The sequence below is a fragment of the Eptatretus burgeri genome, chromosome 15 (assembly GCF_056783735.1).
Source record: "Eptatretus burgeri isolate ZD-2024b chromosome 15, Ebu_testis_v1, whole genome shotgun sequence".
NCBI classification, from domain to species: domain Eukaryota; kingdom Metazoa; phylum Chordata; class Myxini; order Myxiniformes; family Myxinidae; genus Eptatretus; species Eptatretus burgeri.
The window spans coordinates 4,264,536-4,283,212 of NC_140975.1; the positions used below are offsets into that span (position 1 = coordinate 4,264,536).

At 46.5% G+C, this 18,677-nt stretch overlaps 1 protein-coding gene across 4 annotated transcripts in view; it reads left to right on the top strand.

Annotated features, from left to right (window-relative positions):
• Positions 1 to 925: 925 nt before the first annotated feature.
• The window catches only part of LOC147011351 (syntaxin-binding protein 5-like), a 197,496-nt gene continuing 179,744 nt past the window's right edge, over positions 926 to 18,677 (top strand). For 3 of the 4 annotated variants that reach the window (XM_085858352.1, XM_085858355.1, XM_085858354.1), the window contains exon 1: positions 932 to 1,380. In XM_085858352.1, the coding sequence (XP_085714478.1) occupies positions 1,249 to 1,380 (132 nt within the window). In that variant the 5' untranslated portion in view covers positions 932 to 1,248. Of the gene's footprint in view, positions 1,381 to 18,677 lie in introns of all 4 variants that reach the window. The other variant, XM_085858353.1, reaches the window with a different exon arrangement.

The window sequence follows — 18,677 nt, forward strand, 5'->3', positions numbered from 1 at the left end:
TGTGTGTGTGTGTGTGTGTGTGTGTGTGTGTGTGTGTGTGTGTGTGTGTGTGTGTGTGTGTGTGTGTGTGTGTGTGTTGTGATATCACATTTGGGGTGGTTAAGATTATACATTTTAAAACAAAAAGGCTCATTCAACCAAAAAGGTAACTTGATCTATCCTGCTAATCTCGATATAAACAACCGGGTGTGCTCTTGTTATATTTATTACTCCATCAGCATGGCAGATCTAGTTACTGGATTTGATTGGTCGTATCTTCTTTTCTTAAAATAAAGATATGTACACACATGATCCGGGAGGAAGGTGTTGCTCTGTGCCTAGTCCTCATGCAAGTTCGTTTTCAGATCTGCGTATCTGGTCCGAGTGCCGGACCGTGATATTAAATTGGTCCTTTGCAGGTTCATGGCGACACGACCATGATGGCGAAGCCCCGGAGCCCCGTGTCTGCTGAATGCACCGTCCGTGTCCCTCCGAGGGAATCATTCTTCCAACATCCAATGGTTAATCCCACGGCACTTTGCGTGAGACAAGTGTGAGTCTTTGTGTGAAACGTTTCGTATGATTTGGTGAACTCGACCAATTCATGATCATCGGAGGGAAAGATCCCGGTGGCCGGTGATGAACAACGAACCAAGCTACAGGTACACATCGACTGTCTGAACGACAGAGGATCGCACAGCCCACCTGGCGTGCCACAGAGACATCGTGAACCAGGACCAGGACCAGGACAATTACCAGGATCATGATCAGGACCAGGACCAGGATTAGGACTAGGACCAGGATCATGATCAGGACGCTGCCTTCCGTGGCACATCAATCCACGCGGAATCCTCGGCGGGTCCGCCAGTGCGAGCCTGCTATACGTGGGTCCGCCAGGACGAGCAACCAATGAACGGTCACCTCGGAGTGACGTCATCTCGTTCGTCTCTCCTTTAACATCACACGTTCCGATCGAGCTCGGGCTCTGCCAGAGACGCAAAACCTTCAGCGCGGGGTGGAAGAGCGACCTGAGGTGCAAGAGCAGCGATCAGAGAGAGAGAACCCGCACCCTCACCCTCACCCTCACCCTCACCCTCACCCGCACCCTCACCCGCACCCTCACCCTCATCCTCATCCTCACCCGCACCCTCACCCTCACCCTCATCCTCAACCTCATCCTCACCCTCACCCTCATCCTCACCCTCACCCTCATCCTCACCCTCATCCTCACCCTCACCCTCGGCCTCTGGGCACCTGGATGCAGGGGTGATGCGACGGTTCACGGACAATGTCCGCAAGGTGTTGGACGGGCTTGGAGCCGAAAAAGCTTCCGCGACTCCAACTCGGTCGGACGTGTGCGCATCCGAACCGCTCTGCTCTGACCACTTCAACGTGTGCAAGGTGTGTGTGTGTGTGAGTCCGCGTGCACGTTTGCATCAAGGTGTACCGATCGGGTTACCTGCATGCATGTCATCATTGTGGCCCCTCTACCTCAGCTTTGCCGCCCTTTTAACAGCCCCCGCCGCACCGCGTACTGTGCGCAGCACCTTATTTTTTCCCTCCTGCAGTCTCGCTCGCTACTCACCCACTGATCGATCGCCCCGCCCCCCAATCGATCGCCCCGCCCCCCCAAATCGATCACCCCGCCCCCTAATCGATGGCCCCGCCTCCTAATCGATCACTCTGCCCATAATCGATCGCTCTGCCCCCATAATCGATATTTCTGCCCCCCTAATCGATTTCTCCGCACCCACTAATCGACCGCTATGCCCCCTCCATCGAGCTGTCCACCACCTACACCTTCTGCACCTCCCTCGTGTCTTTTTATTCTTCCTTCTTTAATGATTTGAGGTTCTTCATTTTCCCACCAGCACGCAAGGGCGTGGCACTCATTGTGACGTCACTTGATGCATTTGCCAATTTGTTCAAATTGTGAAGTGAACTAAAATGTCACTCGGCGGTGCGCGTACCCCCGCCAGGCTGAACTGTTTACGTTTTGAATCCCACAGACAGCCTGATCTGGATTCGGACCTCAACCAAGATCTGATCGCTTGCTCTTGTCACCGACGCAATTCATTCACCGAGTTTCGTCCGAATCCGTCATTAACTTTTTGAGATATTGTGCTATATATGATTTTTGGCCCGATCTCTCATTGGTGAAAAACCACTTTTAAAATTCCGGTATCCGGATGCGGATCTTCAACAAAATTGGTCCTCGTCGCACACCCAACCTGTCCACCAAATTTCGTCTGAATCCGTCCGCAACTTTGAGATATTGTGTTCACAGACAAACAAACAGAGATGAGAACATCACCTCCACCCACCTTCGGTGGCAGAGGTAGTAACAAGAAATATAATAATTTATTAGAATAATAACATCCACACAAAGCCCGACTTTAATGACTTGTACAAACCAAGCTGATCTCATGGAACCTTTCATCGCAAGCAAAGTCGTCACTTCTCCATTTATTGCATCCGTCCACGCAGATAATTGTCACAATGACGACCTTTTAACTCATTGTAAATGTTTCCATTGTCGAGTTACCATGAAAACTTGGCTCTTGCACGAGTGTGTGTCTGTTTGTCTGTCTGTCTGTCTGTCTGTCTGTGTTTGTGTGTGTACCACAAGCACCTATGAACCAGAATGGTGCTGCACTGCACCAGCACTTGCTACAGGAGTCCTGACCAACAGGAGGTGCCTGCCACACTTCTATCCTGTTTAGGCAGCCATTGCCAGTTAATAAGAACTTTGAGTTGCAGCCGAGGTCTTCTTCCTATTCTTTGGCTTCTTTGGTATTCAGCACAAGGAATCAGGGTGGCATCATTGGCTGCGGGCACGGCTGTGCTGCTGATGCAATGCTCACGTACACTTTGCGAAGGACACCGCGGGTTCTTTAATGTCCACCGGATAATTCTGACAGACGGGACGTCCAGTTTAATATCCATCCAAGGGACGGGCACACACGTTGAACCGCCCTGCGAGTGAAACACCACGATGCCATTTTATAGCTGAGTCAGGAATTGAACCCAGGCTCGACAGCTTAGACTAGAGGCGATTGAGCGAACCTGCAGGCCATCATGTATGTATGTATGTATATATATATATATATATATATATATATATATATATATATATATATATATATATATATATATATATATATATATATATATTACATACACACGCACACGAGCGGGGTATGCTTACACATTATAAGTAATAACGAACTGTTCTTCCCCTTTGTCTCAGGTCACTCACCTGCATTTGTTTTTTTCATTTATTTGTATTTTCACTAAGTGACACATTCCAACAGTTCTGTGATGTTTTCCTGGTGTATTAGCCTCGATGTCTGTCGGCACGCAAAATTACCATGCTTCCCCATTGTCTCAGGTCGCTCACCTGCATTTATTTTTGTCATTTTTTTTCTTTCATTTTTGTCATTTATTTATTTTCATAAATTTATATTTTCATTTACAGATGTTTTTCAACGATTCTGTGACCCCCCCCCCCCCCCAGTGTATCAGCATCGGTGTCCATTGGCATGCAAAATTTCAGTTTATTATGTCACCCAGAAGGTACCGATCTTGAATATTAGTCAGTGAGTCAGTCAGTCAGTCATTGGTGAAAAAGAGCTTTATATATTAGATATAAAGCTCATTCTAACCACTCACTGACTCACTGATTCACTGACTACATACATTGGGAGCATGCACTGCAGCATGTTGTTGTGTCCACTTTCCACCGGTACTCCAGGGGCCTCTGCCCGGCCATCCCGCAGGCAGATGCCTGGCCCATCACCATTTCTTAGGGATAGGACAGTCCCAGCACCCATTCAAAGGGACCATCTTAGATTAACCAGAGGAGATCACCACCGTCTGATGGACGACACCTCAGCACTACCCCGACACACACTACAGTGTGTTTTCTGGTGGTTGGAGGGCAAATCCTGCCACCAAACTCCCAGGGAAGGTCACCAACTGCAGGACGCAATGAAATTGGTCTGGCAGCTGAGGGGGTGTGTAGCATTGGAATTCTCATGTGTGCATTATTTGTGAACACCTTTACAGCTGTGGAGGAACTCTGATAAGGGTTTCAAACAGCAAAGGGCTTGCTTTGGGCAGCCTTTCATGGTTTATTTATGCAGCTTCTTCAGCGAGAAGAGCATGGGAGTATATATATATATATATATATATATATTCTGTGCAGTGTGTGTGTTGAGTTGTGCTGTCCTGTCATGTGTTGTCACTGAACTCCTCCCTCAAACTTTTGTGAAATCGTACCAAACTTCTGGGCTGCACCTACCTTGGTTAGCCCTTCCCTCATCTCTCGTATGTAGGTATGTGGGACAAAATGTGCTGCGAGGGCTTTTATGTTAATCTTTAATTCAATCCTCTATTCCTTTATCTATTTTATTTATTCTACTTCGCACACACGACCTCTCATTCACCCAAGCATGTACGTGTAACAGACAGCTTCATTAGCAAATGCCTCCAAAATCCCCGTTCAAACCGTGCACCATTCCCCAATGGGATCTTCATTTCAACCTTCTCTGTACTCGAACCACAATGCTACAACCTTCATACGACTACCACAATACCTTCCTAAAAAATCACCACAATAACCTACACTCGCCCACTTCATTACTTTCGCTAAAAACACTTTAACCACCTCACGACAACCGCTAAGAACTCCGCGACCACAGTTAGCACCCCGGACATCTGCCACTGTCCTTTGACAATATCAGGGAACCATGGACGCTACCTACCATAACAGATACTTGTGTTCGGAACATTTTGGCATAGAGCTCGAAGCACAAGTACGCGCTGGAATTTGTTCGGCATCGTCTGGATAGCCCAGGTGACCGCCCAATCACGATCCCCATTTGGTGTCCAGTGCACGTTCATAGTCGGAAACCGGTCCCAGAAACCCACGCCCCATGTTAATGTCGTAGCTCTGTCGCGTGGCCGAGTTCGGGGGTGAATGCGGCCATTTTTGGATTCGGAGACTCGCAGGGGTGGGGCTACTTTTTGGGAAAGCATCTGTGCGCCAATTGGGGCGCTGGAAAATGCCTACTGACCGTCCTGAACCGACTTTGGGCTCCTCCCTCACCAAATCTCTATAAAATACCCTGCAGAGTAGTCGCTGAGAGCAGAGAGTGCTTAGTTGTTGTTGAGTAGTCGCTGTGTACTGTGGAGTTGCTGAGGTCTGAGTGCCGGGTACTGAGCGAGGAGAAGAGAGTTCTGGCTTGATCAGTGGCATGAGGAGGAAGATAGAATGGAGTAGGGGGAGCAGAGCACTGGGTGGGCGAGTGAACGGAATGCCAAACTGATCATAGATATCTGACCGTCATCATTTACATTTACAGACTTTCTCACGCATCATTGTTAAGCTTTCCTCTTACACGTTCTGTTTCTTATCTTCTGTCTCATCTGCTGTGGACACACAAGAGCTAAAAGAGCAACCTTACAGACACGCACCTCTTCTCATTTTTCCTTTCCCTGCACCCCACTTGCACCTCCTTTCCACTTCCTCACACACCTTAGTCACCCTCAGTTTTCTTCCCTCCTCTCCTCCTAAGCGAATGGTATCCCATATCATCAAGTATCATCGAGGTCGCAATCACCCCAAACTATCTCTATCTTTCTTGCAACTCGAATTTCCTCGGTAATGAATCTGATGGTGCCTGTAGTGTTTGTATAAGATAAGATTGTCGAAGTATTACATCGGGTTAGCTCCGCACTGTGTCCTCTTTTGTATGTAACTGTTTTTCTTTTGCCAGACCTCACAAATCATTGCTTTCCCTTGCTGCACATATTGCTTTGTACTGAAACCTTTTATTGTGCCACATACCCTTTCTTCACCTTAATTATAAATAAATTGCTTTTTATTATAATATACTATTGATAAAATTATATCAATAGTATATTACCCAGGTGTGCACCCAGGTTAGCCGGGAGGTTCTGCCCCACTAATCTGCTCTTATTAGCTGGTGTGCACTTGGCAGCTCTCCCCGGCTGCACCGGATACGGAAGTTAATACAAGTACGCATCGATGGCACAAAACTCGCTTGGTGCGGTCAATCCACCGGAAATGATAACACGTGAAGTGGTGTAACCCTGCCAGGATTGCCAGTACCAATCGGCGTTCCTGGTTGCTTAGCAACCTGCTGGCACACGGAGTTATCTGTGCCCGGCGGCCTCAGGACCGGGCGTTCGGGAGGGACCTGAGTGCTTCCCCTTGTGGCGAGCCTCAGCAAGAGGTATGTCTATTCAGTACAGCAAGAGGTAACTAAATACCCAACCTCTCCCCCAAATACCTTCCGACTCCATCCATAACTTGATTAAGTACATAGCCCAATACGAGTATGTCTACTAAAACATAGTTTATCAACATCATCGCCTACATCTGGTACAATGTTTGCTTTAATCAGAAAAGTTGAACTCTGCATAAAATTCAGATTCCATACCCACCCAGAGCATGGATAAACCTAACCGTCAGTGTAAACTGTTTAACTACCCATTACCAATTCGTAAGAACTTTAGGTTACAGCCGGGACAGACACCTTAATCGGATGGATTTGTGGCAGGCACCCCCTTTTTTTTTGTCAGGACCCCAGCAGTAAGTACTGGTATGGCCCAGAGGTTCATGGTCTTCATTCCATTTCAAAAGTCCTAGAGGTCTGTACTCCGTTACAGGATGGCATGTCAGTTCACTCTCTGATGGGACTCCGTCCTGTGCAGTGGATTCATACCTGATGGAGTTATGATACGACCATGCATTCTGATCCTGTAGTGTGTAGACTATGATGTGTGTGTTTTTGTTTGACCACGAGCCTTGGTCTTTGGACCGACGTACATGTGTTTTCGTTTGACCAAACTTTGCATTTTGGTCTTGGGGCTGAAGTACATTTGCTTACCTTTGTTGGAATGTTTCATTTTTTTTTAACCTTATTTGTAAAAGTCATCCCTCAACAGGGATTATGGCTGGGTAGCTGGAAACGCATCTGTGGATTGATTTGAATTACCCAAGTGGTGGGCTGATGAACTTGCCAATAAAATGCTTCTCAGGCCAATGTAGGCTGATGGGTGCGGTTAACGGTGTAGCAGCTGATACTGCATGAAGCAGTGAGAGGTTCTGTTTTTCACAAACTGTAACTGAGCTGATTTGCCCCATTTAATGTATATATATATATATATATATATATATATATATATATATATATATATATATATATATATATTACACACATATCTTCCTAAGCACCATGTTCTATACAGAATGTCAGTTGTGCCAAAGCCGTTCCTTTGGAAAGGGGGGGGGGGGGGTAACAATCCTTGATGGGTCACGACTCCGAACACAGGTTACTCGACTGAGAGTATTTGAATGCCTCGCATGCTCTTCACGAAGGACACCTTGGAACCTTTAATGTCCCCCAATGAATGTCGGCAGTCGGGACGCCCGTTTAACTTGCATCCGAGGGATGGCACGCACATTGATAAATCACCCTGCCTGTAACACGCCAGAGTGGTAGTTTATAGCTAGCTCGCCATTCAAACCCAGGCTCGACATGTCATGGGTGAGCGTGCTCTGCTTTTCGCCATCCTGCCAGCCCGTGATAACCATGGTTCCGATAATATGGAAGTGATAGCATGTTTGTGTAATGAAGAATTCCTCTCGTATTAAGAACAGGTCTGTGGTCTTTTGGTTTTGAGCACCTTTCCTCCAGTCCTTATGTCTTAGCCCTCTAACCTCCCCAGCTCCTCCAGGAAGCACAAGTTATTCAAGTAACCTCATCCTACATCAACTCTCCAAATTCAGGCTCACTGCATACATCCCCCTTTTTATTACTCACTTCTTCCGTTTGTGTAATTGCCTTCTGGAGACGATTCAATCCCACTCTCTCCTCCAGGGATTCAAGCAGGAGATATGGTGCCATCTTTTGTCATCCCTCAGCCCTACCTACCATCTCTGTTACCCCCTTGATCCCTACCTAACCCAGCCCTATTACTGGCTGGTTATTGTGTTTCTACCCCATCCTCTCTCTCTCTTTCTTTCTCTTTCTCTTCCTGTTCATTCATTATGTTTTCTTGTTGTGTGCACCTGTTTCCACACTGTCACTCTTGATGTTTTTTTACCCTTCTTTCCCTCGCTTTTCAATGTCCATGAGCCTCAATCTTGTGGAGAAAATCTGGAGCGATGACAAAACAGCGATCGCATGTTTGTATTACTTAAATAATTCTCTTATCCGTATTCGGATCTTCACCAAAATCGAACCATTTCTCCCTTGTCACATAGTCAAACTGTCCACCAATTTTCATCCGAATCCGTTCATAACCTTTTGAGATATCCTTCTCACAGACAAACAGACGAGGGCGATTTCGGAGCCACCTTAAGTGGTGGAGGTAATAAACAAAACGATTTGGTCTCTCGATGACCGTGTAGAGTTATTATGGATGATGTCCATGATACAGAAAACGAAGCCAGAATGCCAAAGGGATCGCCAGAATCCCCAAAGCACCCAACAGAGACAAATACTGCATCTTACAATGGAGGAGAGTTGGATGATGGGTGTGGTGGGGGAGGGGGGGGGTAAAGGGAGAAATGGAGAAATGCATTTAAACATTTCACCAAGATATAACCTCAAGAACCTCAACATCTCACCAAGAACCTCAAGTGAGCATTTTTAAAGCTTCTGTGTTAAACATCTTTTAATAACTGAGAAACTGCCGACGAAGCAAAACACACCTATCCTTGATCCAAAGGCTGAACCGTCTGGACATAAAAGGTCATTTCCTGTTTTTGGTTTGAAAAGCACCTGTTTTATTAAAAAAGGGGAGTCACAAAAAAAATCCAAACATGATGACCGAGCTAAGTGCACGTCTCAAGTAAGTGCAAGATTAATTTGCATAACCTGGCAGAGGGTGGGTACTCCGCTTGTGATAACCTGAGCACGCCATTGTGATGTCAGATAGGATTGACCAATCAATAGACGACGAACCAGATTGACGTCGACATGGCTGGTACTTCAAGTCCGCTATGCCTTGAACATGAAGGCGAAAACAATATTCCGACATTTGTATTCTAATAAGCTCTTCATCTTCATTCAAGACAAAACAACAGACCCGGAGTCCGATTCACACCGGCAGAGGAGGAAACAGAATAGTTAAGAAAACAACTCTACAGGCCAAAAGGGAATATGAAGAGGACATGACCAAGAATCCTTACTATAAGTAAAATTCATGGACCGGTGTGTGTGTGTGTGTGTGTGTGTGTGTGTGTGTGTGTGTGTGTGTCGCGCTACTCTTCCTCCAGTTCTGGGCGCATTACATCCAGCGACTTGCTACATAGGATTACCATCATCCACATTAATGTTTATTTATTTATTTATTTTTAGCCGCGTCTCGCTACGTGAGACGTGGCTCTAAAAGAGCTCCACGTTGTTGTTGTTGTTGTTGTTGTTGTTGTTGTTGTTGTTGTTGTTGTTGTGAAGACAAAACCTTTAGGACTCGGCTCTTTTATTTACAGGATCCGGATCTCCTTAAATACTAAACACTTGTACACATCCTCGCATTGATGGTGCCTTTTGAGAGCGTCTATCATGAACTTTTAAATATATTCGGACATTTGCTTTAAAGTTTCGAAAAGTTCACGTTACTATTTAAAGATTATTCCATTTAATGTGTTGTAATTTCGTAAATACATTATTTTCTCGTCATGAACGACGATCGTCCATGACGGGTCTCGCTATTGGCTCAATCAAGGCACGTGACGAAATATCGGAAGTTGTTGTTGTTGTTGTTTTTTTCTTCTTATTATTCTTCTTCCTCTTTTTGTTCTTGTTCTTCTGGTGAAGACAAAACCTTTAGGACGCGGCTCTTGGACACATTTGTCCTTGTTTAATCATTACCGGTGGTCTTGGGTATGGGGAAGCAAATTCTCTATGTAAATGTGTATCGTGTAGCACCACCTCCAGGCGGGGGAGGGTATTACAACTCTCCACCATTTACAGTACAGTATTCCTGTCCCCACGTTTTCCAGGACAGTGAGGTGTTTTGAATTATAAGCAGTCGGTATGTTTTTGCTTCATGAACGTAACCCGGGTTATTATTATTTTTATTTTCTGGAGCGATTGAGGCAGTTATCAGTTCCCTATACACCGCCCAAATAAAGGTATGCGTCGGAAGAACGTGTTGCATTCTTGGAACAAGATTGGAACAACAACAACAAAAAAATCTCCAGAAATAACAATCTGAAGGTGTGAAGTCGGGTGAATGAGCGGGACATGTCATAGGCCCTCGTCGACCGATCCAACGGTCTGAAGAAGTTTGATTTAAAAACACTTCAACAATTCCAGCAGAGTGAGGTGCTGCTCCATCCTGTTGAAAGATAGTTATTTGTAATAAGTCGGAATTTTCATGGAGTTGCGGAATAAAGAACTCTTAGCATGTCGAGGTACGACATGCCGGTGACAGTGGGTTCATCATACAAATAGGGTCCATACATGTGAGACCGTGACGTGGCACACCAGACGTTTCCTTGAGGTGAATCCCCTTAGTGTTCATACAATTCATGGGGATGTTCTTCTCTGCATTTCCTACAATTGTAGCGATTAACTCTACCAGATGTGTGTGACGGAGTGTCATCACGAAACATGAGGATCTTCATCCGATTTGAGAAAACAAAATCTTCATCCGATTCTCTCCGTTCAATTAATCCTTGACAAACATTTATCCGATCCTGTATCCTGGAATTGATCCTGTATCATGAAATCGATCCTGTATCCTCAAACTGATCCTGTTTCCTCAAACTGATCCTGTTTCCTCAAACTGATCCTGTTTCCTCAAACTGATCCTGTTTCCTCAAACTGATCCTGTTTCCTCAAACTGATCTTGTATCCTTAAACTGATCCTGTTTCCTCAAACTGATCCTGTTTCCTCAAACTGATCCTATTTCCTCAAACTGATCCTGTTTCCTCAAACTGATCCTGTTTCCTCAAACTGATCCTGTTTCCTCAAACTGATCCTGTTTCCTCAAACTGATCCTGTTTCCTCAAACTGATCCTGCTTCTTCAAACTGATCCTGTTTCCTCAAACTGATCTTGTATCCTTAAACTGATCCTGTTTCCTCAAACTGATCCTGTTTCCTCAAACTGATCCTGTTTCCTCAAACTGATCCTGTTTCCTCAAACTGATCCTGTTTCCTCAAACTGATCCTGCTTCTTCAAACTGATCCTGTTTCCTCAAACTGATCTTGTATCCTTAAACTGATCCTGTTTCCTCAAACTGATCCTGTTTCCTCAAACTGATCCTGTTTCCTCAAACTGATCCTGTTTCCTCAAACTGATCCTGTTTCCTCAAACTGATCCTGTTTCCTCAAACTGATCCTGTTTCCTCAAACTGATCCTGCTTCCTCAAACTGATCCTGTTTCCTCAAACTGATCTTGTATCCTTAAACTGATCCTGTTTCCTCAAACTGATCCTGTTTCCTCAAACTGATCCTGTTTCCTCAAACTGATCCTGTTTCCTCAAACTGATCCTGTTTCCTCAAACTGATCCTGTTTCCTCAAACTGATCCTGTTTCCTCAAACTGATCCTGTTTCCTCAAACTGATCCTGTTTCCTCAAACTGATCCTGTTTCCTCAAACTGATCCTGTTTCCTCAAACTGATCCTGTTTCCTCAAACTGATCCTGTTTCCTCAAACTGATCCTGTTTCCTCAAACTGATCCTGTTTCCTCAAACTGATCCTGTTTCCTCAAACTGATCCTGCTTCTTCAAACTGATCCTGTTTCCTCAAACTGATCTTGTATCCTTAAACTGATCCTGTTTCCTCAAACTGATCCTGTTTCCTCAAACTGATCCTGTTTCCTCAAACTGATCCTGTTTCCTCAAACTGATCCTGTTTCCTCAAACTGATCCTGTTTCCTCAAACTGATCCTATTTCCTCAAACTGATCTTGTTTCCTCAAACTGATCCTGTTTCCTCAAACTGATCCTGTTTCCTCAAACTGATCCTGTTTCCTCAAACTGATCCTGTTTCCTCAAACTGATCCTGTTTCCTCAAACTGATCCTGTTTCCTCAAACTGATCCTGTTTCCTCAAACTGATCCTGTTTCCTCAAACTGATCCTGTTTCCTCAAACTGATCCTGTTTCCTCAAACTGATCCTGTTTCCTCAAACTGATCCTGTTTCCTCAAACTGATCCTGTTTCCTCAAACTGATCCTGTTTCCTCAAACTGATCCTGTTTCCTCAAACTGATCCTGTTTCCTCAAACTGATCCTGTATCCTCAAACTGATCCTGTTTCCTCAAACTGATCCTGTTTCCTCAAACTGATCCTGTATCCTCAAACTGATCCTGTATCCTCAAACTGATCCTGTTTCCTCAAACTGATCCTGTTTCCTCAAACTGATCCTGTTTCCTCAAACTGATCCTGTTTCCTCAAACTGATCCTGTTTCCTCAAACTGATCCTGTTTCCTCAAACTGATCCTGTTTCCTCAAACTGATCCTGTTTCCTCAAACTGATCCTGTTTCCTCAAACTGATCCTGTTTCCTCAAACTGATCCTGTTTCCTCAAACTGATCCACCCCTCTCCATACTGAGTGTCCATCTGCCGCTGGTTTGTTCGTTTCACCCTGAAAACACCTTTGGGTTTGAATGGTTGAACCACATTCATGCACAAATATCACAATTTTTACTTTATCTTGAGGACTTGTCATTATATCAGAAAATGGAGTTTCTTCTGAAAAGGAAGGAAAATAACAATGAATATTCACAACAAACTAAAACTTACAAAACCAACGCAGGTATTCATATCAAAACGATGTCACTATCTCGAATGCCAATAAAACGATTCAACGTCAGTATATCCATTATCAGACTCACTGTATTCGGGTAAGGAAAGGGTTAAGAGGAGTGTGAGCCCATTGGGGAATAACAGGACAATTGGTGAATGATGATGGAGTGACGGCACGTTTATTTAATCGTTTTTTGGTTCTACATTTACACGGGGGAACTTCCAGTAGCTGAGAGTATCTACATTGGGGGTAGACAAGGGATTCTAGAAGAGATCCAGGTAGTAGAGGAAGTGTTGAGCAGGTAGAAAGATTAAGGGATGATAAAGCTCCACGCTCGGATAATATGCCTCCTGGAGTATTTCTGGAGGTGGCCGAGCAGGTAAGCGTCGTGTTAGCGGATATCTTTACCAGGTCCTTGGAGTCGGGACAAGTACCAGAGGTGTGGAGAAGAGCAAATGGAACTCCGTTATTTAATAAATAAATGAGGGAACTACAGACCTGTTAGTTTGAAACTATGAACTACATGGGTTTACCAAAGGATCAGCATGGGTTTACCAAAGGTAGTTCCTGTTCAACAAATCTTTTAGAGTTATCTGAAGTAGTTTCTGATTGGCTGGATGAGGGAAAGGTAGTGGACATAGTGTATCTCGACTTTAAGAAGGCATTTGATAAGGTTCCACATCAGAGGTTGTTGGCCAAGGTGAGGGCTTGTGGAGTGGCTGGTCAGGTAGATAATTGTATTGTAAACTGGCTTTGTGGTAGGAAGCAAAGAGTGGCTGTGAGTGGGAGGATGTGTTGCTGGGAGGATGTAAGTAGCGGGGTACCTCAGGGATCAGTACTCGAACCATTACTATTCATTATTTACATCAACGATTTGGATAATGGGGTAAAGAGTAAGCTTTCCAAATTTGCAGATGATACAAAGCTTGGAGGTAAGGTGGATAGCAGAGGAGGTGGTGAACAGACACAGGAAAGTATTGATACTTGTATTGATTGGGAAACCCCGATCGAGTCGTACCAAATATTTACAAACGCGACGTGCTGCTTCTTTGCTTGACATTCAGCATTTAAAAGGATAAGAGTACAGACAAACAACCATTGGTTGGCGTCCATGGGGAGAAGTAAATTCCTCCTGAGGACGTGCTCCCTATTCATCACCACTCACTACATATGGACATGTCTGTAGCCATCATTTGATCACATGTGTTAATGTGTCCCATGCATTGTGTTCATGCTCACCACCGTGTAATTTATCAGTGTGTGACTCACAACAACATGTTTTGACCTCGTGACTCGTAAGAGCATCACTTCAAGTCTTGATATGCTGTGCTCGTCGTGAGCTTTCCTCGCACTTGCTTCGTCTCCACGAGAGTCCTCCCACTCCAAGTTGACACCAGGAGGGCAGGTAATGAGTGGGTCGGTTGATAAACGCGTGTGATCATGCTTGGCTTGGGGAGCCGTGAAAGTATTTGAGAAAAGGAAACGTGAAAAGAGTTTTTGTTAAAACCAAGCAAAGTGAGAGTACTCCAGGAAAGCCTGATATCTGTGTACTCGAGAGGGTTGATGTGAAATCACATCTATCTCTGATTCCAGCAATGTGTGTGTGTGTGTGTGTGTGTGTGTGTGTGTGTGTGTGTGTGTGTGTGTGTGTGTGTGTGTGTGTGACCGCTGTTTCTCGACAACCACAGGTCCGATGTAATTGAAACTTGCCAGGTATATTGCTGGGGACCTGAGTATGTGCCTTTTCAAGGTTTGATATTAATCGAATAAGTGCTTCCAAAGTTATGGGCATTTATTTACCAACCAATGACAGGACAGGTTGCTGCGGCCATTTATTTACCAACCAATGACATGACATGTTGCTGCGTAGGCCGGTGCGCGGCCAGCCGACGATGACGTCACGGGCCGTGCTGGTTACATGGCAGCGAATGTCATGGCAAGCAAAGACAGGGAGGTAAACTTGATTTTAATTTGGATTTTAATGCACTCTGTTTGTGGAAGTGTGGTTGTCGTGAGAACGTGAGAGCGAAGGGAACGGCCTGTGTGGTTGTCGTTTCTGGCTTGCGGTTTGAAAGTTTTTTTTTTTTGCACATTCGGCCACGCACGTACGGGCACGTGAGAGCGAAGGAACGGCCTGTGTGGTTGTTGTTTCTGGCACGCGGTTTGAAAGTTTTTTTTTTGTTATTTGCACGTACGGCCACGCACCTACGGGCATGCACAAGTTTAACATAAAGACAGCTCTACCTTCACCTGTCTGCTCATAAAGGCGACTCTTCCTTCACATGTTTGCTCATGAACACAACTCTTCCTTCACCTGCCTGCTTGTAAAGACAGCTCTACCTCCACCTGTCTGCTCAGACAGAGACAGAGAACCAGAAGGAAAAGCAAGAGCGGGGTTGAAGGGAAAAATAGAGGGATACATGGGGTGGACAAGTGGATACAGGAGGGATTGGGTTTGGGTTGGGGGTGGTTGAGCTGGGCTAGAAAAGATCATGGATTCGGATTGGGAACGATCTGAGATGGTCAGGTTCGATCTGTGACCTGCTACAGGTACCATGTAAACCTGTACTAACCTGTTCCATGGTCGGGTTGTCGGCGACTAAACCATCTCCCCCACCAGGTTTTCTGGTGAGGAGGGTGTTTGGATATGGACACCCAGCAGGATTAAAAACAAAACCTGTCAAAGGGCGGAGGAGCTCCTTGTGAGCCAACGGCCATCCATATCTAGTGCCCAACTGTGTCTGTGGACGTCCTCCTGCAGTTGGGTCACTTCTTATTAGGAGGTTGGTGGCAGGATTTGCACTCCGGCCACCGTAAAACCCTTCATTCCGCAAAACGCAAAAACGCAAAAAAATCTGAAAACCCACTCCGTGGGAGTACCTCCTGTGCAGCTTCCCTTCGCAGGGCAGCTCACCGGATGATGGGATTGGGGCAAAGCCTTCAGGACCCCCAATCTTTGATAGGAGGGAAACCACGGGGTAACATCCCTGGGTCAGATTGCGGGAGAGTGTGTCGGAGTGGTGCTGAGGTGTCGTCCACCAGACGGCGGTCTCCTTGGGTTAAGCTGAGGCGGTCCCTTCGGGTGGGTGCCTGGAATGTCCTATCCCTAAGAGAGGATGATCACCTGTCTCTGTTATCATCTGAGCTCAAGCGTTTGGACATCGGGATTGCAGCTCTCTCTGAGGTTCGGAGACCGGATTGCGGAGAGATAATGGTGGGTGGTTACACCTACTATTGGTCTGGTCGCTCTGATGGTTACCATACCCAAGGAGTTGCTGTAGCTGTGTCCAATAAGCTGACCCCAATGATAATTGAGGTAACACCGGTCAACGAGCGTATTATGAGATTAAGGATTCGTCACTCCTTAGGTGTCATTTCCCTGGTCTCTGTTTATGCTCCGACTGAGGCGAGTGATCTCACCGTGAAGGATGCATTCTACGCCACACTCGAGTCTGTGGTTGATCAGTGCCCCAGACGAGATACACTTCTAGTCTTGGGGGATTTCAATGCATCGACTGGAACTGATAGGGATGGTTATGAGGTGTGTGTTGGTCCCCATGGGTCAGGAACTATGAACCAGAATAGCACTAATTTCCTTGACTTTGCAAGAAGTCATGGACTTAGGGTGGCTGGTTCATGGTTTCAGCGCTCACAAGCTCATCGCTGGACTTGGTATTCCAACGCTGGCGGTGTAGCAAAGGAGATTGATCATGTCCTCATTGACGGTCGTTGGAGGATGATCCAGAACTGCAGGGTCTACCGGAGTGCTCAGTTCCTCAATACTGACCACAGGCTTGTTGTAGCAACTCTAAAGCTGCACCTTAAATCCTGGAGAATGGTACCATCCCAGCCGAGGCTGGATGTTGCCAAGCTCAGGGATGAGAGAGTAGCTGAGGAGTTTGCAAACAGGCTGAGTGGACACTTGGGGGGTCTGGGTGCTTTGGGGGGTCCTGAAGCGTTGTGGAGCGCCTTCAAGACCACCGTCCTTGATGTTGCTGGTGGTTGCCTTGGAGCTCACCGCAGGGCAAAGAAGAATTTTCTCTCAAGAGACACTGGATACCATTGACCAGAGTCGCAGGGCCAGGCTGAATGGCAGAGCTGAGCTGTTCAGGGAGCTGAGGCGTAAAACTGTACGTGCACTGAGGGTGGACAAGGAGGCCTATGTGCGAGGAATCTGTGAGGGGGTAGAGCATCACCTGTGGACAGGTGATTCTCGTCCCGCTTACAGGGGAATTCGCGCATTACGTTCATCCAAGCCCATCCCTCGGAGCACTACAGTTCGAGCAGAGAGTGGTAGGCTCTTGACAGAGGAGTCTGAAGTGAAGGCCCGCTGGGCCGGTTAATTTGAGCGGTTGTACCAGGCTGATCCCCCAACTGTCGAGTTGGACGTCAAGGGTGTTACAATCCCTGTTGCTGACCCTCGAATCAACTGTGGTCCACCTACGCTTGTGGAAACACGGGCTGCGGTGAACCAGTTGAAACGGGGCAAAGCTCGAGGGATCTGTGGCATCCATGCTGAACTTCTCAAGGCTGGTGGAAATGCTGCACTCGTGTCGTTGCATGCAGTTTTGTGCTCTGCCTGGAACACAGGCATCATCCCAACTGACTGGAAGAGGGGCCTTGTTGTCCCTCTCTGGAAAGGGAAGGGTGATCGCCAAGACTGCAACAACTACCGAGGGGTGACGCTGCTCTCAGTGCCGGGCAAGGTCTTTGCTCGGATAATTCTCGATAGGGTTCGCTCCCATCTGCTTGAGCACCAGCGTCCAGAGCAGTCAGGCTTTACACCAAAGAGGTCAACGATTGACCGTATCCTTGCCCTTTGTGTCCTCACCGAACGCAGACGAGAGTTTCGGCAGGGGCTGCTTGCAGCCTATGTTGATCTCTGTAAAGCGTTCGATTCAGTGAATCGGGATGTCCTCTGGAGGATTCTTGGTCTTCGTGGGGTGCCACCAAAACTGATCGATCTGATGTCTGAACTCTACTCTGGTTCTGAGAGTGCTGTGAAGTGTGGTGGTACCATCTCTGACTTATTTCCAGTTGTTACTGGAGTTCCTCAGGGATGTGTACTTGCCCCCACACTTTTCAGCACTTGTATGGACTGGATTCTAGGGAGGATGTCGGAGAGATCAAGTTGCGGTGCGTCATTTGGGAATGTCAAGATCTCGGACCTTGATTTTGAAGACGATGCAGTCATCTTTGCGGAGACTTTAGACATCCTCTTGGGGGCCCTCGAGGTGCTGAATGAGGAGTCGGAGCCGTTGGGATTACGGGTTTCTTGGGTCAAAACTAAGATCCAGGCTTTCGGTGACATCTTGGATGCTGCTGTCCTGTCTGTGTCTGTTTGTGGTGAGGATGTTGAGGTCGTGGAGAGATTCACTTACCTTGGCAGTGATATTCATGTCTCTGCTGGCTGCGAGTCAGAGGTCAATAGACGTCTGGGTCGGGCCTGGGGAGTCATGGATTCACTGGATCATGGGGTGTGGCGCTGCCGGTACCTGTGCGGGAGGACGAAAGTCCGAGTCTTCAGGTCCTTGGTACTTCCAGTCTTGCTCTATGGGTGCGAGACTTGGACTCTGACCAAGGATCTGAGACGGAGACTTAATTCCTTTGGTACCGGGTCTTTTCGGAGAATCCTTGGCTATCGCTGGTCGGATTTTGTGTCCAACGAGCGGTTGCTGAGAGAGACTCGGATGAGATTTGTTACCTGCATAGTCCGTGAGCGTCAGTTGCGGCTGTATGGACATGTGGCTCGTTTTCCTGACTCTGATCCTGCTCACCAGATTCTCTCAGCGAGGGAGTCTCATGAGTGGAGGAGGCCAGTGGGTCGACCACGTGCCTCATGGTTGCAACAGGTTGACTATCATCTCAAGGAGATGGGGATGGGCCTGGCATCTGCCTGGGGGA